Source organism: Hylobates moloch, unplaced genomic scaffold (genome assembly GCF_009828535.3).
Source record: "Hylobates moloch isolate HMO894 unplaced genomic scaffold, HMol_V3 SCAFFOLD_8, whole genome shotgun sequence".
Taxonomy (NCBI): Eukaryota; Metazoa; Chordata; class Mammalia; order Primates; family Hylobatidae; genus Hylobates; species Hylobates moloch.
This window is the reverse complement of record NW_026652283.1, coordinates 86,423,430-86,449,325: the sequence shown is the minus strand read 5'-3', so window position 1 is coordinate 86,449,325 and position 25,896 is coordinate 86,423,430. Positions and strand designations below refer to the sequence as shown.

Below are 25,896 nucleotides of genomic sequence, written 5' to 3'. Positions count from 1 at the left end.
AGGCGAACCCACCATCTCTAGGTCACACAGCCAGTAAATGCAGAGCCAGGTCCAAGCCCAGCTGTGTGTGACTCCAATGCCATGCCTTTACCACCTGACATTACTACTCTATTATTGCTTAGTCCAGGTGGAGACAACAGGCATTCACCAAGCACTTGCTGTGTGTCAAGGGGGCAGTGGAACTGGAGGTGAGGGTGGCTGAGATACTGATCCTGGACCACAGGTGCTGTGCTGGGAAGGCAGACCCTCATACTGCTAAGCATGTGGCAGGCAATGCATCATATATCCACAGTCATTCATTCGTTCAGTCTCTGCTCTTGCCTGTCTCTGGACTCTGGGTGATGGGTCAGATATGGTCCTTCCCCTGAGAGCTCCTGACCCAGCAGGGGAACAGATAGTTAAACAGGCAGCTAATCATACAGAGATGCCACGAAGGGGAGTCGGGGAGAAGGGAAAGAAAGAGGGAAGATGATTTGGAAAGTCTGGGAGACGAAACTATTGGTGACACAGTGGGTGTAGCAGACACAGCCCTGCTCAGTGGGAGTTATGGCCAGAAAAAGAGATTGGGTGGAGTTTAGAATTGGGGCAGAATGGGACTGAGATCTTGCTGAGAAGGTATCTCGGATGAAGAAGCTGAAGATGATGTTGGGAAGGCCCTTCAGGTAGGCACAGGGTAAACAAAGGCCTGGACATCTGGGATGGGCTGTTAGTGGACTTGACCCAGCTACTAGGGAATCATTCCAGAGAGGGGATACATGCTTTCCAAACACTATCTTTGAGGGATGCTCTTTTATGGGGTGGGAGTCATCTGAGCTTGACTCTTATCAATGAGACAAATAGCTCATGGCTATGCAGCTGAGATGAGGGCTGGGGCAAGGGCAAAGGGATTTTTTTTTTCCAGTTGAAAGCAGGATATACATAGGCTGCTGTCCAGAGAGGGGATGAGCACATGGAAAGCAATTACACTCTGTCTGCACTTCCCTGAGGAAGAGGCACCTGGGCGCTGCTGCTCTCCTCCCAGGCTTGTGGTGGACATTCCCAAGCAAGGCATTCTGGCTCCGGTAGGTTATAGCCACACTCGGGGTGCAGGGTGGGGGTGGGACTGCCCAGGGGACACAGGGAGAGACTGAACCCAGTGGTTTGGGGAGTGGGCACAGGTGCTGGGAAGAGGGAGGTGCTAAGTCAGTGCAGAGCTTTCTCTCCAGGGCAGCTGTTGGAGCAATTGCTTCCAGCACCTGGAGAGTGATGGGTCTTCTGACCTCTTTCCCTTCCTTGACTCTGGCTCTGAGAATCTGCTTTGCAGATTCTGAAAACCCCTAAGAGTTGGTTTTCCAACTTGGCTGGGGGAGCTCAGGCATTCCTTTCCATCTCTGGGCCTCAGTGTTCCCAGCTGTAAGATAATGGGGCAGATGAGAGGGTCTTTAAGGGCCTCTCTCCCAGGGCCAAAGTTTCACAGCTCTGTGGTCTCTTCTTTTACACATGTCTACCCTCTCCCTATCCTGCTCCTTTCCCAAATTCTTGGCCCCCTTCCTTCTGCCCAAAGCAGTTCCAGATTCAAATAGTCCCTGGGTCTCCTCCCATGCATCCCAGCCTGAATCAAGTGTCATTTAATCAGCAAGTTTATTCATTTTAGGGGCTGGAAGAGAACCAACAGTATACGCCAGGCCCTTAGTTTACCATAATAACCCTGCAAGGGAGGCAGATTATAGGTGAGAAAGCTAAGGCTCAGAGAGGTTAAATAATGAGCTCGGAGTTGCACAGCCATTAAGAAGTGAGTTAAGCTGTATTCTGTCTGTTCTACCCTGCCTATTCTGTCTATTCTACCATGCTGAGTGTCCTGCCCTTCCTGGGGATAGTGGGGTTTCATTTTCATGCTGAAATACACACGCGAGGAGTTCTCATGGGAACATTTCAGGCAACAAGGAGAGAGGCAAAAAACAAAACATCAAAAAACATTCTGGGAAAGACATGAAAGTGTCACCTTCTGCAGCAGCAGCTCCTTGAAGGGTCAGGCTCTAAAAGTGCTTACTTTTTGTTAGCTGAAATAAGCTTTGGGAGGAGGGTTACTCTGGTGATTTTATACATGTCACAAACATCTCTATCTCCTGACCAGGCCAGGAAACATTGAGTGATGTGGGGTCCCAGGGAGCGTGGGGCGCAGGCAGGCCTCACATATCTCAGAAGAAGGAGACAGCTATGTCTAGCTGGAAGCTGCAAGGGGACTCCTGCCCTGCTGAGGAATGGACAAGGCCACTCCCTTCCAGCCAGACTTTGTGTAATCTGGTGTACCAGACATGGCTCTGGGCATGAAAACAAACAGGATACACTAAGATGTTCCTGTGGGTTATTTTTGCAGTGGTAGCATCACAGGGGACTTTTGTTTTTGTTTTTTGGCCTCTTTTCTATTTTTCCACTGCATTTCCACATTTTACATTGAATATATATTATTATGGCAATCAGGAAAAAATAACATGTTAAAAAAGTAAGGAGAGAGAGCGTGCCGTGATCTGGAATCAGAGGCCAGCTGATTCGTCTGGCCAGCTGTGCCTGGCTCGCAGTGTGGCCCTGGATTTCCTGGGAAACCAGAGAGGCGATACCTGTTCACCCCTTCACGAGGGAGCCAAGAAGACACAGCAATGACTGCGATAAAAAAAGGTATCTGGAAACACAAAGCCCTGTGTAAGTGTCAGGGCTGGTTTCTATTATCTTCATTGTATTTTATAAATCACAATCCAAATATGCTTCCCATGCAGACCATCCAGAAGGCAGCTGTTCATCCTGCAAGCCCGAGGAAGAGGTGCACACAGGCTGAACTCCCAGTGTGTGATTTGGGGCTCCAGCTCTGGAGCCAGCTGCAGGAACTTGGTTTCCAGTTCTGCCATATTCTTGCTGTGTGTCCTTGGGCACGTTACTCCCCTTCTCTGAGTCTCAGTTCCTCATCTGTAAAATGGGGCCCATTTTATAAGGTTATTGTGAGAAGTCAGTGCATTATTACATATAAAGCTCAGGGGAGGGGATCTATAACCTAGTTGTTATTATTGTTTTTTTTTGAGACAGGGTCTCGCTATGTTGCCCATGCTGGTCTCAAACTCCTGGGCTCAAGGAATCCACCAATCTCAGCCTCCCAAGTAGCTGGGACTAGAGGTGCATGCCACTGCACCTGGCTGTGCTTACTATTTTCTTCGAGTGGTATTGTAACCTAGCATTTAAGAGCATGGACACCTGGTTTCAAATCCTGGCTCTACTACTCAATTGCTCTGTGATCTTGGGCCAGTTCTCTAACTTCCCTGTGTTTTAGTATCCTCAGCTCTAAAACAGGGCTAATAATAGTATTTACTTCTATCAGGTAAATGTGAGGATTAAATAAGTTAATACATTTAAAGCCCTTACCCTAGATTGTATTTTAATGGAGGATATGATTTCCACATTCAAAGGAAGCCAGCAAAAGTATTTTCCACTAGAAGTGATCTCAAATGGTGTCCTTGGCTTCATATTTCAAAGGCTGGTGTGGCCTCTGGAGATCACATTCAGTCTTGTTTATTTGATCAGTTTGCATGTTGAATCAGCTGCACTGTGAACAGTACACTCAGCATGGGTGTGCTCTCAGCACCTGAGGGACCTACACATGACCCTGTCCATAGGCTTCTTGGCTGTAGGGAGGGCGGCCATGAAATTAATGTTTAAGGTGGAAGAGGGGAGATGGTGGGAGACACAAAAGAGGGTTCGGTGAGTCAAGCAGGGTTTGATCAAGCTCTTGGGGGCCTGATCAGGGGAGTGTTGGTGAAGGCTTGACAACCAGCTCTGGGCTGGGGGCACAGGGGAGGTAGGATGGCAGAGGAGAGGAAAGCCTTGATTTATAGCATTTGCCATGGTGTAAATATTCCCAGTTTCAAGTTACCAACTTAACATCACTGAACGCAGAGTTGGTTAATTCCATGATCATTTGTTTAATGCCTCCCAGATGCCATATGACTGGCTCTCAGCACACCACTGGCTTTGAACCTTCCTGCCACTAGTTGCTGAGGCCAGAAGTCCCACTGTCGGAACCTCAACCTTCGAATTTAAGTTTGATCCATTCTGAAAGGGAGTGTGCGGGGGAAGGGGTCATCACTTCCACCTCACGTTGTGAGGGCCATCCAATCCCCAGCCCCCCATTTGCTAATCTGAGTCCGTGGACAATTGGGCTTCACCTATCCACACCTGTTTCTTTATCTGGAAAGTGGGAATTATAATCACTTTGCTTCCCAGGACTATGGTGAAGATAGGATGAGAAAATTACATGTGAGTGTTCAACTCATAGAAGGAGCCCAGCTAACATGGCTGCATCCTCATCACAATATCCTTCCTCTTGTTGCCTCAACTGCGACTTTCCTGAGATACCTGAGGGAGGTGAGCCCTGGATATCTCCCATTGAGGGTAAGATCCTGGGCAACCAGCAAAGACTCAATCACACCTTTCTTTTTTTTTTTTTTTTGAGATGGAGTTTCACTCTTGTTGCCCAGGCTGGAGTGCAATGGTGTGATCTCAGCTCACTGCAACCTCTGCCTCCTGGGTTCAAGTGATTCTCCTGCCTCAGCCTCCCAAGTAGCTGGGATTACAGGTGTGCGCTACCATGCCCGGCTAATTTTTGTATTTTTAGTAGAGATGGGGTTTCGCCATGTTGACCAGGCTGGTCTCAAACTCCTGACCTCAGGTGATCCACCCACCTTGGCCTCCCAAAGTGCTGGAATTCCAAGTGTGAGCCACCGCAGCCAGCCTTCAATCACACCTTTCTCAGTGACTCCTACTCCTGCTGGGTAGGGCAGAACAGAGGCTAAGGATGAGGTAGGACCAGGGACAAGGTACCATGTACCTGGAGTCTGAAGACCTGGATTTCAGATGCAACTTGGCTAGTGACTTCCTGTGTGACCCTGGTAAAGTTGCTTTGCTCCTGGGTTAAATGGGACTGATGGTCCCTTCCCAATTTGCCTTATAAGGCTACTGCAGTGCATATGAAGGTGTCCGGCCAGCTGTAACATGCATATGGGAGTGCTGACTGCTGCTGTCATTGTTGGCATTACTGATGAAAGTGATAGGAGGGGATGGTTGCTCCAGAGGTGAGGGAGACCTGGAAAGATTCCCAGAGTGAAAGATCGGGGTAAAGGCCTGATTGCCGTTGCCACTGTTGTTGGCATTATTGATGAAAGTGATAGCAGGATGGTTGCTCCATAGGTGAGGATGACCTGGAAAGATTCCCAGAGTAAGAGATCAGGAGGGCAAAGGCCTGATGGCTGTTGTCATTCTTGTTGGCTTTACTGATGAAAGTGATAGGAGGACAGTTGCTCCAGAAGTGAGGATGACCAGAAAAGATTCCCAGAGTGAAAGATCAGGAGGCTAAAGACTTCGAGTGGGAAGGGGATAGAGTGTTCCATGTAGAAGGAGAACAAAGGTGGCCTGGACTAGCAGGGTCTGCTGACTCTGACCTCTAGCTTTGATTGAAACATTCATCGGACTTGGTTGTTTGCTGAAACAAAAGTCAGGGGACTTTGAGAAATCAAGTCAAGATCAAGGTCCATGTCAGCAGCTCAGAAGAGCTGATGTTTAATCAATGTCAACTCCTGAGTAATAAGCCCTGATAAGGCCCGAGTACACTCCTCACATCCTCCTTCTGCAGCAGCTCACAGGCTCCCAGCACCAGCCATGTGCTAGGAGTCTCCTTATTGCTGCCCAGAAAAGGGAGGAGTTGAAGACCAGGAAGCCCCTGGTGCAGAGGAGAGGACAGGAAGACCAGCAAAAAAAGGCACTGGGTAAAGTTCCTGAGGTTGAGCAGGAACAGAGCTGGGCCTTAGATAAAGCCACTCAGGCTGAGCTCCTGGGGTGGGGACAAGTCATGTGTGGTTTCCACAGCATCTGGTCCAGATGCCATTGGATAGGAGCCCAAGGGTGGGGCAGAGGCTCACAGAGTGGGAGGACTCCAGGGCTCTCTCAGGAGAGGTTCTGCTTCAGCAGCACTGAATAGTTCCACCAGCCATGAGATCATGGTATCATAGATACGGTCAACTGAGGACCCGAGTCAACATTTCTTTCGAAGTCTGCCTGAAAAAAGGGGATAAACCTTTTATCAGAAAGGGCTAAGGAAAATGTTTGCAATATATATGAAAAAAGCTAACATCCTCACTATTATAAGAACTCATGAAATGAGCATCCCACCCATTAAAAGAATAAATAATTTACAGAAGAAATACAAAGGGGTATTGAACATATTAAAAAGTTCAAGCTCATGCAAGTAAAATATTAAAAAGTAAAATCCAGAACTATGGGGTAGAGCTAATTTGCATTTCTCAGTTTGTGGCCTGTGACCATCAGCAGTCTACAGGCCCGTTTTCAGTGGCTCTTCACAATTGCCTGCTTGGACCACAAATTCCTTTTTATCTCCTTCCTGTCTCCTCCTCAAGCCCCCTTCCCAATTGGTGAATGCTCTTTGTTCAATATGAAGTCTCTCTCTCTCCCCCTCTCTTTCTCCTGGAACACACTACAGGTTTGAGCCTAATTCTTAGTTCATGACATACTTGTATCACTGGTTTATGTGAAGCTGTCGTCAAAAAATTATTTTAAATAATGCAATAAAATCCTGGGATGTCACTGCCTTAGAGGACACTTGACCGTGGACAGTGACTCGTCCCATCTCCATGGTCCACTCCAATCCCATGCTGCTGGCTTCTGCCCAGGCACCTGCCATCTTGAATTTGGTGCCTCTCATTCCTATGCCTTCCTGTCATCTATTTGTACTCCTTCAAAGTATATATGTTTTGTTTCATTTGTCTTAATTTTATTAAAAGAGTATCTTGTACATATTTTTATGGGACTTGGAGATAAGTGGGCCGATTCAAGAGGAGAGACTCACAGGGTGGTGGTGGTGAGGGTGATGAGGAAAGAATCTGCAAGGTATCCCATGTTTCAGTCTTAGGTGACTGAGTAGTTGGTGGAGTCATTCCGTTAGATAGGCCTAGGAAAGAAGAAAGGGGCTGGTGGGGAGATGATGAACTCAGTTCTGAGCAAAGCAATAATTTAGGCTCGCATTTATTGAATGTCTGCTATGTTCCAGTCAGTTTTGTAGAACTTAAAGTGCTCTGCATGTGTTATTACATTTAAGCATAACAAGAACCTCACAAGACAGGCACTGTTATTATTTTCATTTTAAAGATAAGGAAACTGAAAGGGAGAAAAGTTTAGTAGGTTCTGAGCCCATCAACATGATGGATCACACCTTTCTGCTGCAAACAGAAATATTGGATAAAATGTTTAAAATATTAAATATTTGTCATTAAAAATATTGATATGAAACTATTTACAAATAAAATATTTTAAAATTCTCAAAAAGCAAGGGAAATCCTCAGGTGACAGGAGTAAAGAAAACCCAAAGCCAGGATGGATGCATTGGACATTTATGGATAAAACAAGCCCCACTGGCGTCTGCCATTACTGAGGCTTGAGTAGGTGGTTTTCCCCTCACAGTGTAAACAAAGCCACTGGGAAGTTTGAACTGGGTGGAGCCCACCATAGCTTGGCAAAGCCACCGTAGCCAGACTGCCTCTCTAGATTCCTCCTCTCTGGGCAGGGCATCTCTGAAAGAAAGGCAGCAGCCCCAGTCAGGGGCTTATAGATAAAACTCCCATTTCCCTGGGACAGAGCACCTGGGAGAAGGGGCAGCTATGGGCGCAGATTCAGCAGACTTAAATGTTCCTGCCTGCCGGCTCTGAAGAGAGCAATGGATCTCCCAGCATAGCACTTGAGCTCTGCTAAGGGGCAGACTGCCTCCTCAAGTGGGCCCCTGAACCCTGTGCCTCCTGACTGGGAGACACCTCCCAGCAGGGGTTGACAGATACCTCATACAGGTGAGCTCTGGCTAGCATCTGGCGGGTGCCCCTCTGGGACAAAGCTTCCAGAGGAAGAAACAGGCAGCAATATTTGCTGTTTTGCAGCCTCTGCTAGTGATACCGAGGCAGACAGTGTCTGGAGTGGACCTCCAGCAAACTCCAGCAGACCTGCAGCAGAGGGGCCTGACTGTTGGAAGGAAAACTAACAAACAGAAAAGAATAGCATCAACATCAACAAAAGAGACATCCACACAGAAACCCCATCTGAAGGCCACCAACATCAAAGACCAAAGGTAGATAAATCCATGAAGATGAGGAAAAACCAGTGCAAAAAGGCCGAAAATTCCAAAAACCAGAACACCTCTTCTCCTCCAAATGATCACAACTCCTCGCCAGCAATGGAACAAAACTGGATGGAGAATGAGTTTGACAAATTGACAGAACTAGGCTTCAGAAGGTGTGTAATAACAAACTCCTCCGAGCTAAAGGAGCATGTCCTAACCCAACGCAAGGAAGCTAAGAACCTTGAAAAAAGGTTAGAGGAATTGCTAACTAGAAAAACCAGTTTAGAGAAGAATATAAATGACCTGATGGAGCTGAAAAACACAGCACGAGAACTTCGTGAAGCATACACAAGGATCAATATCTGAATCAACCAAGCAGAAGAAAAGATATCAGAGATTGAAGATCAACTTAATGAAATAAAGTGTGAAGACAAGATTAGGGAAAAAAGAATATAAAGGAATGAACAAAGCCTCCAAGAAATATGAGACTATGTGAAAAGACCAAACCTACATTTAATTGGAGTACCTGAAAGTGATGGAGGGAATGGAACCAAGTTGGGAAACACTCTTCAGGATGTTATCCAGGAGAACTTCCCCAATCTAGCAAGACTGGCCAACATTCAAATTCAGGAAATACAGAGAACACCACAAAGATACTCCTTGAGAAGAACAACCCCAAGACACATAATTTTCAGATTCACCAATGTTGAAATGAAGGAAAAAATGTTAAGGGCAGCCAGAGAGAAAGGTCAAGTTACCCACAGAGGGAAGCCCATCAGACTAACAGCAGATCTCTCTGCGGAAACCCTACAAGCCAGAAGAGAGTGGGGGTCCAATATTCAACATTCTTTTTTTTTTTTTTTGAGACAGAGTCTCGCTCTGTTGCCCAGGCTGGAGTGCAGTGGCATGGTCCCGGCTCACTGCAAGCTCCATCTCCTGGGTTCACGCCATTCTCCTGCCTCAGCCTCCTGAGTAACTGGGACTAGAGGCGCCTGCCACCATGCCTGGCTAATTTTTTTTTGTATGTTTAGTAGAGACAGGGTTTCACCATGTTAGCCAGGATGGTCTTGATCTCCTGACCTCGTGATCCACTCACCTTGGCCTCCCAAAGTGCTGGGATTACAGGCATGAGCCAACACACCTGGCCTTCAACATTCTTAAAGAGAAGAATTTTCAACCCAGAATTTCATATCCAGCCAAACTAAGCTTCATGAGTGAAGGAGAAATAAAATCCTTTACAGACAAGCAAATGCTGAGAGATTTTGTCACAACCAGGCCTGCCTTACAAGAGCTCCTGAAGGAAGCACTGAACATGGAAAGGACAAACAGGTACCAGCCACCGCAAAAACATACCAAATTGTAAAGACCATTGACACTATGAAGAAACTGCATCAACTAATGGGCAAAATAACCAGCTAGCATCATAATGACAGAATCAAATTCACACATAACAATATTAACCTTAAATGTAAACAGGCTAAATGCCCCAATTAAAAGACACTGACTGGCAAATTTGATAAAGAGTCAAGACCCATCGGTGTGCTGTATTCAGGAGACCCATCTCACGTCCAAAGACACACATAGGCTCAAAATAAAGGGATGGAGGAATATTTATCAAGCAAATGGAAAGCAAAAAAAAAAAAAAAAAAAAAAGCAGGGGATGCAATCCTAGTCTCTGATAAAACAGACTTTAAACTAACAAAGATTAAAAAGACAAAAATGGGCATTACATAATGGTAAAGGGATCAATGCAACAAGAAGAGCTAACTATCCTAAATATATATGCACCCAAAACAGGAGCACCCAGATTCATAAAGCAAGTTCTCAGAGACCTACAAAGAGACTTAGACTCCCACACAATAATAATGGGAGACTTTAACACCCCACTGTCAATAGTAGACAGATCAGCAAGACAGAAAATTAACAAGGATATTCAGGACTTGAACTCACCTCTGGACCAAGTGGACCTAGTAGACATCTACAGAACTCTCCACCCCAGATCAACAGAATATACATCCTTCTCAGCATCCTGATACCAAAACATCACACTTCTTCTAAAACTGACCACATAATTGGAAGTAAAACAGTCCTCAGCAAATGCAAAAGAATGGAAATTGTAACAAACAGTCTCTCAGACCACAGTGCAATCAAGTTAGAGTTCAAGATTAAGAAACTCACTCAAAACTACACAACTACATGGGAACTGAATAACCTGCTCCTGAATGACTACTGGGTAAATAATGAAGTGAAGGCAGAAAGAAATAAGCTCTTTGAAACCAATGAGAACAAAGACACAATGTACTAGAATCTCTGGGACACAGCTAAAGCAGTGTTTAGAGGGAAATTTATAGCACTAAATGTCCACAGGAGAAAGCAGGAAAGATTTAAAATCGACAGCCTAACATCACAATTAAAAGAACTAGAGAAGCAAGAGCAAACAAATTCAAAAGCTAGCAGAAGACAAGAAATAATTAAGATCAGAGCAGAACTGAAGGAGATAAGAGATGAAAAACTCTTCAAAAAATCAATGAATCCAGGAGCTGGTTTTTTGAAACGATCAACAAAATAGATAGACCACTAGCCAGACTGATAAAGAAGAAAGGAGACAAGAATCAGACACAATAAAAAATGATAAAGGGGATATCACCATTGATCCCACAGAAATACAAACTACGATCAGAGAATACTATAAACACCTCTACACAAATAAACTAGAAAATCTAGAAGAAATGGATAAATTCCTGGACACATACTAAGACCCTCCCAAGACTAAACCAGGAAGAAGTCAAATCCCTGAATAGATCAATAACAAGTTCTGAAATTGAGGCAGTAATTAATAGCCTCCCAACCATAAAAAGCCCAGGACCAGACAGATTCACAGCTGAATTCTATCAGAGGTACAAAGAGGAGCTGGTACCATTCCTTGTGAAACTATTCTAACCAATAGAAAAAAGAGGGAATCCTAAATCATTTTATGAGGCCAGCATCATCCTGATACCAAAACCTGGCAAAGACGCAACAAAAAAAGAAAATTTCAGGCCGATATCCCTGATGAACATTGATGCAAAAATCCTCAATAAAATACTGACAAACCAAATCAAGCAGCACATCAAAAAGCTTATCTACCACCATCAAGTCAGCTTCATCCCTGGGATGCAAGGTTGGTTCAACATACACAAATCAATAAATGTAATCCATCACATAAACAGAACCAATGACAAAAACCACATTATTTTCTCAATAGATGCAGAAAAGGCCTTTGATAAAATTCAACACCCCTTCATGCTAAAAACTCAATAAACTAGGTACTGGTGGAACGTATCTCAAGATAATAAGAGCTATTGATGGCAAACCCACAGCCAATATCATGCAGAATGGGCAAAATCTGGAAGCATTCCCTTTGAAAACTGGCACAAGACAAGGATGCCCTCTCTCACCGCTCCTGTTCAACATAGTATTGGAAGTTCTGGCCAGGGCAATCAGGCAAGAGAAAGAAAGAAAGCGTATTCGAATAGGAAGAGAGGAAGTCAAATTGTCTCTGTTTGCAGATGACATGATTGTATATTTAGAAAACCCCATCACCTCAGCCCAAAATCTCCTTAAGCTGATAAGCAACTTCAGCAAAGTCTCAGAATACAAAATCAATGTGCAAAAATCAAAAGCATTCCTATACACCAGTAACAGACAGAGAGCTAAATAATGAGTGAACTCCCATTCACAAATGCTACAAAGAGAATAAAATACCTAAGAATACAACTTACAAGGGATGTGAAGAACCTCTTCAAGGAGAACTATAAACCACTGCTCAAGGAAATAAGAGAGGACACAAACAAATGGAAAAACATTCCATGCTCATGGATAGGAAGAATGAATATCGTGAAAATGGCCATACTGCCCAAAGTAATTGTAGGTTCAATGCTATCCCCATCAAGCTACCATTGACTTTATTCATAGAATTAGAAAAAACTACTTTAAATTTTATGTGGAACCAAAAAAGAGCCCATATAGCCAAGACAATCCTAAACAAAAAGAAAAAAGCTGGAGGCATCACGCTACCTGACTTCAAACTATACTACAAGGCTACAGTAACCAAAACAGCATGGGACTGGTACCAAAACAGATATACAGACAAATGGAACAGAACAGAGGCCCCAGAAATAACATCACAGGTCTACAACCATCTGATCTTTGACAAACCTGACAAAAACAAGCAATGGGGAAAGGATTCTCTATTTAATAAATGGTGTTGGGAAAACTGGCTAGCCATATGCAGAGAACTGAAACTGGACCCATTCCTTACACCTTATACAAAAATAAACTCAAGATGGATTAAAGACCTAAACGTAAGACCTAAAACTGTAAAAACCCTAGAAGAAAAGCTAGGCAATACCATTCAGGACATAGGCATCGGCAAAGACTTCATGACTAAAACACCAAAAGCAACGGCAACAAAAGCCAAAATTGACAAATGGGATCCAATTAAACTAAAGAGCTTCTGAACAGCAAAATAAACTATCATCAGAGTGAACAGGGAACCTATAGAATGGGAGAAAATTTGCAATCTATCCATCTGACAAAGGGCTAATATCCAGAATCTACAAAGAACTTAAATAAATTTACAAGAAGAAAACAACCCCATCAAAAAGTGGGTGAAGGATATGAACAGATACTTCTCAAAAGAAGACATTTATGTGGCCAACAAACATATGAAAAAAAAGCTCATCATCACTGGTCATCAGAGAAATGCAAATAAAAACAACAATGAGATGAGATACTATCTAACCCCAGTTAGAATGGTGATCATTAAAAAGTCAGGAAAAAACAGATGCTTGAGAGGATGTGGAGAAATAGGAATGCTTTTACACTGTTGGTGGGAGTGTAAATTAGTTCAACCATTGTGGAAGACAGTGTGTCGATTCCTCAAGAATCTAGAACCAGAAATACCTTTGACCCAGAAATCCCATTACTGGGTATATACCCAAAGGATTATTAATCATTCTACTATAAAGACACATGCACACATATGCTTATTGCAGCACTGTTCACAATAGCAAAGACTTGGAACCAACCCAAATGCCCATCAGTGATAGACTGGATAAAGAAAATGTGGCACATACACAGCATAGAATACTATGCAGCCATAAAATGGATGAGTTCATGTCCTTTTCAGGGACATGGATGAAGCTGGAAGCCATCATTCTCAGCAAACTAACATAAGAACAGAAAACAAAACACTGCGTGTTCTCACTCATAAGTGGGAGTTGAACAATGATAACACATGGACACAGGGAGGGGAACATCACATAGCCGGGCCTGTTGGGGGATTGGGGGCTAGGGGAGGGATAACATTAGAAGAAATACCTAATGTAAATGACAGATTGATGGGTGCAGCAAACCGCCATGGCATGTATATACCTATGTCACAAACCTGCACGTTTTGCACATGTATCCCAGAACTTAAAGTATAATAAACAAATTTTTTTTTAAAAGCCCCACTGAAGCTAAGCTGTCATTAAAAAAATTATAAGCCATACATGAGGAAGGGTCAGGAGACACATTAAATAGATGAATTGATATCCCTAAAGAATAAAGAAGAATTTGAAAGACACTGTAAGTTTTTTTAAATAATGAAGGAGAAAAATAAAGAAACAAAACCATAATGAAAGAATTAAATACTCTGAGAACACCTGAAGGTTAGTCGCTTATCCAAGAGTAAGTGTCCCAGAGTAGGTGGGATTCAGTAATAAGACAAAGGTGAGGGACTATCTTGGTGACATAACTATTAAGTGGTGCAGATGGCTCCCTAAGCCTATGCTCTTACTTGCTGGACTGCAGGTGCTGATGTAGATTTGAAGAGTCTATTGGACATCCCAGGGCAGCAGCAAAAGTGGGTTTAGAGAAAGGTAGAGAATGCTAGGTCTCACCATATTTTCCCCCCACAGCACCACAGGACGTCGGGACTGGGCACTTCCCTCCAACATGGCCGCCACTGCTTCTCCGCAGCCACTCACCACTGAGGATGCCGGTTCTGAGAATACCAGCTTCTATTACTATGACTACCTGGATGAGGTGGCCTTCATGCTCTGCAGGAAGGATGCAGTGGTGTCCTTTGGCAAAGTCTTCCTCCCAGTCTTCTATAGCCTGATTTTTGTGTTGGGCCTGAGCGGGAACCTCCTTCTTCTCATGGTCTTGCTCCGGTACGTGCCTCGCAGGCGGATGGCTGAGATCTATCTGCTGAATCTGGCCATCTCCAACCTTCTGTTTCTGGTGACACTGCCCTTCTGGGGCATCTCCGTGGCCTGGCATTGGGTCTTTGGGAATTTCTTGTGCAAGATGGTGAGCACTCTTTATACTATTAACTTCTACAGTGGCATCTTTTTCATTAGCTGCATGAGCCTGGACAAGTACCTGGAGATCGTTCATGCTCAGCCCTACCACAGGCTGAGGACCCGGGCCAAGAGCCTGCTCCTTGCTACCATAGTATGGGCTGTGTCCCTGGCCGCCTCCATCCCTGATATGGTCTTTGTACAGACACATGAAAATCCCAAGGGTGTGTGGAACTGCCACGCAGATTTCGGCGGGCATGGGACCATTTGGAAGCTCTTCCTCCGCTTCCAGCAGAACCTCCTAGGGTTTCTTCTTCCACTCCTTGCCATGATCTTCTTCTACTCCCGTATTGGTTGTGTCTTGGTGAGGCTGAGGCCCGCAGGCCAGGGCCGGGCTTTAAAAATAGCTGCAGCCCTGGTGGTGGCCTTCTTCGTGCTATGGTTCCCATACAATCTCACCTTGTTTCTGCATACGCTGTTGGACCTGCAAGTATTCGGGAACTGTGAGGTCAGCCAGCGTCTAGACTACGCACTCCAGGTGACAGAGAGCATCGCCTTCCTTCACTGCTGCTTTTCCCCCATCCTGTATGCCTTCTCCAGTCACCGCTTCCGCCGGTACCTGAAGGCTTTCCTGGCTGCCATGCTTGGATGGCACCTGGCACCTGGCACTGCCCAGGCCTCATTATCCAGCTGTTCTGAGAGCAGCATACTTACTGCCCAAGAAGAAATGACTGGCATGAATGATCTTGGGGAGAGGCAGTCTGAGAACTCCCCTAACAAGGAGGATGTGGGGAATAAATCAGCCTGAGTGACCAAATCTCGGTCTGGTGGGAACAGATGGGAACCAGCTCAATTGGGCATCCACTCAAAGTGCTCTCTCCAGGGGCCTCAGTGACCATGTTGCTAAACCCAGTGGTCAGTTCTCGGTTCTCAGCCATCAGCAGCATTTGCTCGCCCCTGCCTTCTTCCTCCACTTTCTTCACTTGCTTCCAGGATACCACGCTTTCTTTTCTGAATTGCTACAATCTTCCTTCCTTCCTTCCTTCCTTCCTTCCTTCCTTCCTTCCTTCCTTCCTTCCTTCCTTCCTTCCTTCCTTCCTTCTTCCTTCCTTCCTTCCTTTCCTCCCTCCCTCCCTCCCTCCCTCGCTTCTTCCCTTCCTCCCTTCCTACTTTCCTTCCTTCCTTCTGACAGGGTCTTGCTCTATTGCTCTGTCACCTAGGCTGGAGTGCAGTGGCAAGATCTCTGCTCACTGTAGCCTCCTCCTCCTGGGTTGAAGCGATTCTCATGCCTCAGCTTCCCAAGTAGCTAGGACTATAGGTGCCTTCCACCACACCTGGCTAATTTTTGTATTTTTCTTTCTTTCTTTCTTTCTTTCTTTCTTTCTTTCTTTCTTTCTTTCTTTTTTCTTTCTTTCTTTCTTTCTTTCTTTCTTTCTTTCTTTCTTTCTTTTTTTTGAGATGGAGTCTCGCTCTTGTTGCCCAGGCTGGAGTGCAATGGCGCGATCTTGGCTCACTGCAACCTCCACCTCCCGAGTTCAAGCGATTCTCCTGCCTCAGCCTCCTGAGTAGCTGGAACTACATGTGCATGCCACCACGCCCAGCTAATTTTTATAATTTTAGTAGAGACAGGGTTTCACTACGTTGGCCAGGATGATCTCGATCTCTTGATCTTGGGATCCACCCGCCTTGGCCTCCCAAAGTGCTGGGATTACAGGTGTGAGCCACCATGCCCGGCCCTAATTTTTGTGTTTTGATTAGAAACAGAGTTTCACCATGTTGGCCAGGCTGGAGAATTGCTGTAATAGTTTTCCAACTGGCCCCTGTACTTCCTCTCTCTTGCTCTCCTCCCATCTCATCTGCACCTAGCAGCCAGAATGATCCTGACACTCTCAGCCTTTACTTCCGCCTCCTTCAGAGCAGCAGCCTGTCAAAACACCAGATTACAACAAATTTAGTTTAAAGGTCTCAATTAGCGTTATTGGCAATTCTAGAATCAGGCAATAGACTGATTGAATCAGGAACAGATTCACTCCAAAAAATACAAAGAGTGTTCCAATGAGCTGGGTAGAAGAGGTTAGTTTTACAGACAGGAAGTGTTAGTTTTATAGACAGGAAGGGGCTGTCGAAGGCAGAAAGAAATGAAGAACAAAAAAAAGATTGATTTTTTTTTTTTTTTTTTTTGAGACAGGATCTCACTCTGTCATCCAGGCTGAAGTCCAATCCCACAGTCATGGCTCACTGCAGCCACCACCTCCTGAGCTCAAGCGATCCTCCCATCTAAGCCCCCAAGTAGCTAGGACTACAGGAGCACACCATCACACCTGGCTAATTTTTGTATTTTTTGTAGAGAAAGGATCTCACTATGTTACCCAGGTTGGACTAGAACCCCTTGGCTCAAGCAATCTGTCTGCCTCAGCCTCCCAAAGTGCTGGGATTACAGGCGTGAGCCACTGCATAGGGCCAGATTTGTCATTTCAAAGTTACTTTCTATATACGGCCAGAACAGGGTGGTTGACATCAGTTTTCTTCAGGTTACTTTTTAATAATGATTAAAACAAGGGGAACTTCATTATCATGAGCATGGTTACTGTCTGCATTATCATGCCAACTGAAACTGTCATGTTTGGGAATTTGGCTGTTAACTCTGTCTCCAGGAGTCTCAAAGGTCAGATAACAACTTAGTTTCGGTTTGAGGACATAGAACTTTAATATGACAGATTCCATTTTGGTTTGGTCTGGTCAGCTGGGACCTAGTGCAGGAGCTTAGTCCAAAACAATGGCCTCCCGTCGTTTTTATTTAACAAGCCCAACTCCTTATGGTAATCCTTTAAGGCCTATGTGATCTGCCCCCGCCCTGGCTACACTCTTCGCCCTTATGTCCACCAGCCTCCAGTGCTCCAGACACAACTGATCTCAAACACTCCTGACACATCCTCCTGGGGATTCCTCTTCCTGGATTGCTCTCCTCTCAGCTGTCTGCTTGGCTCACTCTCTCACCTTCTGAGGTCTTAGCTCAGATATCATCTTTCACTCACCTGTCCAACCTATTTAACACAAACTTCCCCATCTCTGATGCTCCTGATCTTCCTGATGCTCTATTTTTAAATTTTTTCAATAGCGCTTATTTCTTTCAGACATTGTATATGTTTCTCCTACTTGTGATGTTCAATGGCTACTGTCCCCACCCACATTGTCCCAGGTGAATTCCACAAGGTAGGGATCTTAGTTAGGCTTACTGCTGTACCCCACCCCCTAACACAGGGCCTGGTGTGTAGGTTTTCAGAAAGTATCTGTTAAATGCATGGGTGGAGGAGGGAGCATTTTCCTTCTGGCACTGCTGGGGACAAAGAGCCTGAGGCCCTCCACTCGCCAGGGTTCCACATTCTCTGTAGTCCAGCTGGGAAATGCTATTAAAAGGACCATTCTTGTAGCCTTGATGGTGGACCCAGCATCTGGCAATCAGGAGGGCCTTGAAGTGCTGCTCCCAGGGAATGTCACAGGACCGTGTACAGTCTGCAAAAGGAGGCAGTGAACACGCTTGGCCTAGGCCCCAACTCAGGAACCTTCAGATCTCCCTGGGACCTGCACAATCAAGTCCAAAATCTTTGTCTGATGTCAAGGCTAGGGCTTTTGCAAATAGGATCCCATACATCTTCCAGCTCTCATACTCCTCCACTCCCTTTTCATTTCCTGAACATTCCAACTTCTATGCCTTTGCTCTTGTGGGCTCCCTCATGTAATTAGGATAATTTCCAGCCAGGTATTCCCTCACCCTTGTTTTATAACTGAGTCCCACTTTCTCTGGGACTCCACTGCTTGGTCACTCTGCCCTGTGCTTTGAGAGGAGGTTGGGTGGAGCATGGGACATGGGCCAGTTACTGCCTTCACATTTCCCTGGTCATGGTGATTTTTTTAGGGGTGGGCACATGACCCTGATAGAGCCAATGAAGTGCAATGTCACTAGAACGTGTGAGAAGACAGGCATGAAACTGAAGCTGAGAGGGTTTGAGATCTGGAGCTACTCCTTCCTCCACCCAAACTTCAGAAGGTGAAGGAGATAGTGCATGTGAGTGAGCAGATCCCGAGGACACTGTTTGAGCCTCAGAATCAAAGCACTTCTGAAGCTCGTCCCAATCTTGGATTCGACAGTTACAAGAACCAATAAATTCCTTTCCGTGTGGAGTCATGTTGTTTTGTTACTTGCGACCTAAAGATTCCTGACTGATATACTGTGCCCAGTGCTTTTCTCTTCATATCTCTAATGCTTGGCATTCTCCCTGCCCCCTGACACATCCACTGAGCAGCCTTTCCCCAGGGAGCTGCCTGCCCACATGGCATCTCTCTCTCCCGAGCTTCTAAAGCACCCACTGCTCTTCCCACCTCATAGAACTACCTGGTGCAACCTGCCCATGTCCCACCATGTCTGCCCTGCACAATTGAATGTGGAACCTGGCACACAGGAAAGGAAACGTTTTGGTGGATGGAATGGAGGGTAGGAGAACAAACGGCTGGGTGAATGTAAGCTCCATGAGAGCAGGGACTTTGCCATGTGTAAGCTCTGCATCCCCTGTGCTTCAACACATGCTCAGAGCATAGTAGACTTTTTTTGGAATGAATGGATAAGTTTTTTTGTTTTGTTTTGTTTTGTTTTTTGGAGTGAATGGCTGATAGAGGATTGAGCAGGCAAGCAGTATTCTGCCCGCTGTTTCTTCTCTTCCCCTGAGCTTTTGATGGCATAGTCATAGCACATGTGTCACATGCCGTCCGCAGTCTCTTGATGTAGCACCAGTTGCCCTGTGCCTTCTAGGCATCCAATCTCTCTCAGCTCCGCCTTTAGTTCTCTCTCCTCAAGGCCACCAATTCCCCACCATCAGGAAGGACTCTGAGCTTCCTAGTTCCCTGGGAAATGAAGCTCTAGATCTGAAGGTGGATGTTTGTTTGAGGACGCGGAGGATGGAATACTACTTTAGAGCTCCAGAAATCTTGTCCTACAAGGAACTTCTGTTCGTGTGCCAGCCTGGCTGGTGAGATACAGCCTGAGCTGCACCAACAGGGTCTAGGTGCTCAGAGGCCCTGACTTTGTGCCCATGATGCACAGATAGGATGTCAAGCAAGGGACACCCAGCAGGGCTTGTCACACCAGCATTGGTGGATTTGTGTGTGTCTGTGTGTCTATCTGTCTGGGAAGTACGTGTGCTATGTGGGCTGTGCGTAGTATATATGGTTGTGTATGTGGTTATGATGCAGCTGTGTCACTGTGTCCAAGTGGGTCTGGTTATGTGCCTGCAACTTTCCTATTCTTTCTTTTTTTGAGACGGAGTCTTGCTGGAGTGCAGTGACATGATCCCAGCTCACTGCAACCTCTGCCTCCCAGGTTCAAGCAATTCCTGTGCCTCAGCCTCCAGAGTAGCTGGGATTACAGGCATGAGCTAATTTTTGTATTATTAATAGAGACAGGGTTTCGCCATGTTGGCCAGGCTGATCTCAAACTTCTGAGCTAAAGTGATCCGCCCACCTCGGCCTCCCAAAGTGCTGGGATTACAGGCGTGAGCCATTTTGCCCAGTCCTATTTGTTCTTTAATGCCTTTCTCTGTGTATGTGTGAGTGTGTACTTGCTGCAAAAGGCAGGAATATAACAAGTAGTGCCCTGAAGCTTATGTCCAAAGGAGAGGGCAAGGGCCAGCTGCAGGTACCTGATTCTCTGTCACTGTCTCAGGTGCTATATAGTTTGAGAGCAGCTCAGCAGCTCTCACAGCCCAGGCCAGGATAAAGCCCTCTCCACCCCAGCCTTACTTCCGGGTTTGGTCCTTGGTCCCTCCTGTTGCTCTCTGTCTTCCCAGAGGCCTGACAAAGTCTGGCTCCTTGACTGCACTGCTCAAACCTTTCCCAGGGGTCTCAGGAAAGCAATCAGAATTCCTCTGACCCTCAGGCTCTGAGGCAAGGTGGACTCTTCCCATGGGCCGACCTAGGGAGAAGTGCAGAAGTTGCTTTGCCTGTGGGCAGGGCTGCTGCCTATGCTGAAGGCCACGAAATGTGATGTTTTGACTCCAGTTAATTCTCTATGAGAAAAGCATCTCTTCTTTCCCAGGTGCCTGAAATTCCACCATTGGAAAGCCACCCCTGATCTTGCTTTATTATAAACTATCTTCAGAGAGAACACATTTAGTGGGCTTTCCTCTGAGGTCCTGATTAGGAAAAGGATGAGAGGAAGAAAATATTTGGTGTAGAAATGAGGAATTGGGGGCAGAATGACCGGGTTGGGTGGGTGGTGACTAGAGGCATCCTTGGCAGTCGCAGTCTTCCTCCTGCCTCAAGGCCTCTGCCAGGGTTGGCTGCAGCAGTCCTCATGCAGGGGGTAGAGAGCTATATGGGCCATGGGCCCCTCCCATGCCAGCAGGCGGGCATGGGGCATTGGGATCCCTGCCCACACTCCAATCCTGGGGGGCTCTTGCTTCCTGGGAGGCCTGTTGTTATGCTGGATATCCCTGACTGTGGGATGGTACACTTACATTCACCTCACACCTCACCCGCTGAGGCTTCCCTAGGTCCCAAACATCTCCTCTGGAGCTCTCAGACAGGCCACAGGGTCCATTAAGTTCCTATCTGCACATGGTCACTCCCAGTTGAGACCTTCTGGTCCTGACTCAGGGAACTCCGGCCCTCAGCCCCACCCCAGCCAATCCACAGGCCATGCTCCTGGCCCATATTCCCTTGGGTGTGAGGCACAAAAGGAGACACAGCACCAATGTCTAGGGAGGGCCAAGGAGGTGTGTGAAGGCTCTGTTCCTGCTTCCCCACAGCCCCAGCCCCATTGTACTGGGCACAGGGCCTGGCTGGGCAGAGATGTCATTGGTACGTTTCCCATGGACAGTCTTCCATCTTCCAGCCCACTTCTCCTCCTTCCATGCCCCCTACTCAACTCTTCTCCTTGTGCTCCTGGTCCTTGTAGAACAGGATGGGATATCTCAGCTTCTCCTAACCAGGCAGAGCTCTATCAAGCCCCAGGTAGACATCAGCGTTGTGGGCAGCTGACCTCAGAGAAAGGCAGGAGCTGGCCCAGGGTCACATTGCTAGTTGGGGACAGACTGTCGCCCCAGCTCAGGCCCCTGCCTACTCTCCTGGCAGAGCAGAACAGGCAGCCTCAGGAGAAATGTGAGGCTGCCACAGATGTAAGATAGAAGTAGCAGAGAGAAGCTCCACTGGCCGGTCGCTGGGTCGGGGGGTCCATGCAGCATGGGCCCACCTCCTCCAAGACTCTATCCAGCTCCCACAATCATTCTTCCTCCTGTCCCAGCTCCAGCTGGAGCCCTGCCATCAGCCAGCTACAGCTATGGCAGCCACCCCCTCACCCTCTTGCAGCACTGGTAAGCACGCTGGGAAGGGGGATTGTCTCCATTTCACAGATTGGAGGGCTGAGGCCAGGACATGATTTGAGGACAGAAAGCAAATTAGCTGAGACTGGAAGTCAGGTTTCTAACATTTAATCTCCACTTAGGGAATTGGAGGTCAGAAATGAATAAAATAACATGCCCCAGTGGGCTCCAGTCTGGGGAAGTGGGCAGCAGGCAGAAACCAAGACACAGAAAGCAACGACACCTAACAGATATGCTATGATACAAATGGTGCTGTGGGAGCTGCACAGTTTGGAGGCCATTTCTGGCCAGAGGGTGGGATGAGTGAAATCCAGGAAGGCTTCCAGGAAGGAGTAGCTGGCACTGGGATGGGCAGGAACAGCAATACCTCCACTTTAGGGATGGTTTCATTGGAGAAAGTTGGCAAAGTTGAGAAGTTTGGAGACCAACCGTGACAAAATTTAAACATCAGGTATGTGAAGGCAAGGGGAACCAACTGTGACAAAATTTAAACGTCAAGTGTGTGAAGTCAAAGGGGAACCAGGAAAGTAAAAGAGTGACAATCAGAAGTGCTTTTGGCAAAAAGGCCTCTGGCAGCAGTGTAGAAGAGAAATGCAGAGGTCACAGGTATAAGAATGACAGTAGGAGAGGGGAAGAGGGTACACATTTCAGAGGCATCACAGCGGGGTGTACTGACGGGACGGGGGCCTGCTTGTATGAAGGTAAAGGAGGAGGAGGGAGAGTGTCTCTGGGACATGGGGTGAATGGTAGTGTTCTGAGCAGAGGGAGCAGGGAAATCGGGAGGAGGAGTGGTTCAGGGAAGAGGCAGGGGCTCAGATGCCAAGTTCTGCGTTGGCCAAGCTGAGTCAGAGGTGCTGGGAGACTCCCATGAGGGTCTGGGGATAGGAGAAAGCTCTGAGTTCAGCAATGATCATGGAAACCAAGGGAGGGTTGACAGCACCCTGAGGTGGGGGAGACATGGGCACTGAGGAGGGATCTTGAATAATTCCTACATTAAGGGCATCCTGGCTGGGCGCAGTGGCTCATGCCTGTAATCCCAGAACTTTGGGAGGCCAAGGAGGCCGAGGAGCCTGGCCAACATGGTGAAACACTGTCTCTACTAAAAATACAGAAACTAGCCTGGTGTGGTGGTGCGTGCCTATAATCCCAGCTACTCAGAAGGCTGAGGCAGGAGAAATACTTGAACCCGGGAGGCAGAGGTTGTAGTGAGCCAAGATCACATCACTGCACTGCAGCCTGGGCAACAGAGTGAGACTCTGTCTCAAAAAAATAAAAAAATGTATTGTTTCTCTAGACCTGTGCTATCCAATAGGGCAGCCACCTGCCACACATGGCAATTAAGCACTTGGAATGTGGCTAGTCTGAACTGGGAAGAGCTGCAAAAGTACAGTACATACCAGACTTTGAAGACAGGATGAAAAAGGGAAGGTAAAAACTACATGTTAAAATTTTTAATAGTGATCATGTTGAAATGCCAATATTTTGGATATATTGGATTAAGTAAAGTATATTATAAAAATGAATTCTGTTTCATTTTACTTTTTAAAAATGTGTTTACCAGGAAACTAAATTAGCTGGGCAAGGTGGTAGGTGCCTGTAATCCCAGCTACTGGGGAGGCTGAGGCAGGAGAATTGCTTGAACCCAGGAGGCGGAGGTTGCAGTGAGCAGAGATCGCACCACTGCACTGTAGCCTCGGCGACAGAGCAAGACTCTGTCTCAAAACAAACAAACAAAACCAAAAAACCCCACTACTCATGTAGCTTGCTTCATATTTATGTTGGATGACACTGTTCTAGAGCCTGAATTCCATAGGATGTGGGATAAGTGTTGCTGAAAAAACTAAAGCAAGCTGGGAGGGTGGAGGCTGATGTTTGCAAGATGCCATGTTACTCATGTCTGGGGGGAACCAGTTTCTGTACTCAGGACTTCTCAAGGTAGGCATCATCTCCCAAACCAAGTTGCCCACAGATACTCCCCCTTCCCCTGGACTTCCTGTGAGAGGAGGGTTCAGCAGAACCCACTCTGAGAGATGGTATTTAAAGAGAATGATAAGCCTGTCAGATGACTAGGCGGGGAGAGAGCGAGGACAGGCAGAACAGAGGTAGGCAGTGCCACAGGACGAGAGGGAGGGGTGGCCAGTGGGGGCTTGGGGCTGCAGAGGGGTGAGAACAGGTGAGAGATGCAATAGAACTCCTCTGGCCAGGTTTGCAGCTGGCTTGGCCAAGCTCACTCTGTAGGAAGCAGGCGGTAGCGGAAGCGCACATCACGGCTGGGCTGTGTGGTGCCAAAACCCCAGCGCTGCGGGTCAACATGGGGTAGTGGTGTGTCAGGGTCCACCAACTCTAAGTCAAAGTGTGTGACCATAAGCAGGATAAAGAGCTTCACCTCACTGAGTGCAAAGAACCTCCCAGGACAGATGGAAACGCCCGAACCCCAGGGCATGGTGTAGTGGTGGATCTTCTTGCCTGCCTTGAAGAAGTCCACTTTCCGGCTGCCATTAGGGTTGAGGAAGCGATCGTACTTGAAGACAGTGGGCTCAGGGTGGATGTCAGGGTCCATGTGCACTGAGAGGTAGGGAAAGAGGGCCAGGATGTCTCCATGGCGGAACAGATACTCCTGCCCACTAGACATCTTCAGAGTATAGTCTTCATGAACCAACCTGAGGAGGGTGGGTGCAGCCCTCAGCCGCAGCGTCTCCTCCACCACGCTGTCCAGAACTGGGGTGTGTTGCAGGGCACTGAGTCTGAAGGCAAAGGACTGCTTGGTCTCCAGCCTGGCCTCACCCAGGACCTGGGTAGCTTCCTCCCTCACAGCCCGAATAGCTTCTGGGTGCTTCAGGAGGAACAAGAGGGCCCAGAAAGAGGTAGGCCCCGTGTTCCCCTGGGAGGCCCAGAGCATCATGAAGTTGAACTTGTCCTGCATAGCTGAGGGTACCCCCTGCTCCCTCAGAAACTGAAGCATGTTGCCCAGCCAGTTGCTGATGCCCTCCTTCTCCTGGCTGTGGCTCACGGAGAGCATCTTGTGAAACAGACGCTGGAGTCGGCCCACTTCTAGCCACTCCCGGGGCCACAGCAGGGAGTAGACAAACCTGGGGAAAAGAAGGTCAAACTTGCGGAACTCCACGAATAACTCTCCTGCCTGTAGCAGGTCCTGCTCCTTGTCCTTCGTGTAGCCGAACAAGCTCAGGTAGCCAGCTGTGAACAAGATGTAATAGCAAAAGTGAAAGAGGCTGTCCTCATGCCAGCAACTGGCATCCAGACTCCAGCCTTTGGACGTCAGCATTACAAAGGACAGGCTGTCCAGCATGGTCTCATTAAGATCCTTCAAGCCATCCCCCCTCAGATGCTTGGTGCTGGCTGAGTGTATCATCTCATGGTCCCCTTGCACTGAACGGTATCCAAATACCTTCAGCACCAGTTTTTTTGCATATTGCCCAAAGTCTAGTTTTCTCTGTGTGTCCTTGAGGATGGGGCCAAAGGAGAGGGGGTCCATGACGAAGGTGAAGTACTGTCCCCCTAGCTGCACTGTGAACACATCCCCATGCTTGGTCCTCATGCGCTTCAGAAATTCAAACATATTCTTCCGGAAAGCCATGGCATGGCCAAGCCAGGGCACGGTACCCTTGTCCAGAGGGGGCTCCCGTGGCCTGCGTTGTCGGAGCATCCCTGGCAGGCACAGGTATCCAGCAATGACCACCAGCAGAGCTCCCAGCACTGGACCCCAGAGCACCATGGCTATGCTCCTGCAGATTAAGCTCTCGACATGCACACTGTTCCCTGGGTGCCAGAGAGCTTTGGGAGGCCTTGGAAAGTCCAGGATGTAAAGGTCTGAGCACCTGGACCTTGCCCTGTGTTATGGCAAATAACACTAGTGAGACAGTACTTGGAAGCAGCAAAATGTTCCCTGGACTTAACACTTGGCTGACTGGTCACGTAGGGGAGGAGGAGGTAACCAGGAGATAGCTCAAAGAGAAGCCTCCAGCTATGGTCACAGCTGCTCACCAGCTTTATGCTTTGCTCTGACCTTTTCAGACTCAGCTCTTGCACCTTCTCTCTA

General features: G+C 47.1%; 2 protein-coding genes across 2 annotated transcripts; one reads left to right on the top strand and one right to left on the bottom strand.

Moving 5' to 3' along the window:
- Window positions 1–614: 614 nt before the first annotated feature.
- ACKR2 (atypical chemokine receptor 2) lies at window positions 615–15,274 on the top strand. Its single transcript, XM_032161946.2, has 2 exons — window positions 615–662; window positions 14,083–15,274. The coding sequence occupies exons 1-2, from the start codon at window positions 625–627 to the stop codon at window positions 15,272–15,274; spliced, it is 1,230 nt and encodes a 409-aa protein (XP_032017837.1). The 5' UTR covers window positions 615–624.
- Window positions 15,275–21,931: 6,657 nt separating this feature from the next.
- On the bottom strand, window positions 21,932–25,635 carry LOC116473602 (7-alpha-hydroxycholest-4-en-3-one 12-alpha-hydroxylase). Its single transcript, XM_032161935.2, has one exon. It carries the CDS (start codon window positions 25,570–25,572, stop codon window positions 24,067–24,069), a length of 1,506 nt encoding a protein of 501 aa, XP_032017826.1. The 5' UTR covers window positions 25,573–25,635; the 3' UTR covers window positions 21,932–24,066.
- Between the last annotated feature and the right edge of the window lie 261 nt (window positions 25,636–25,896).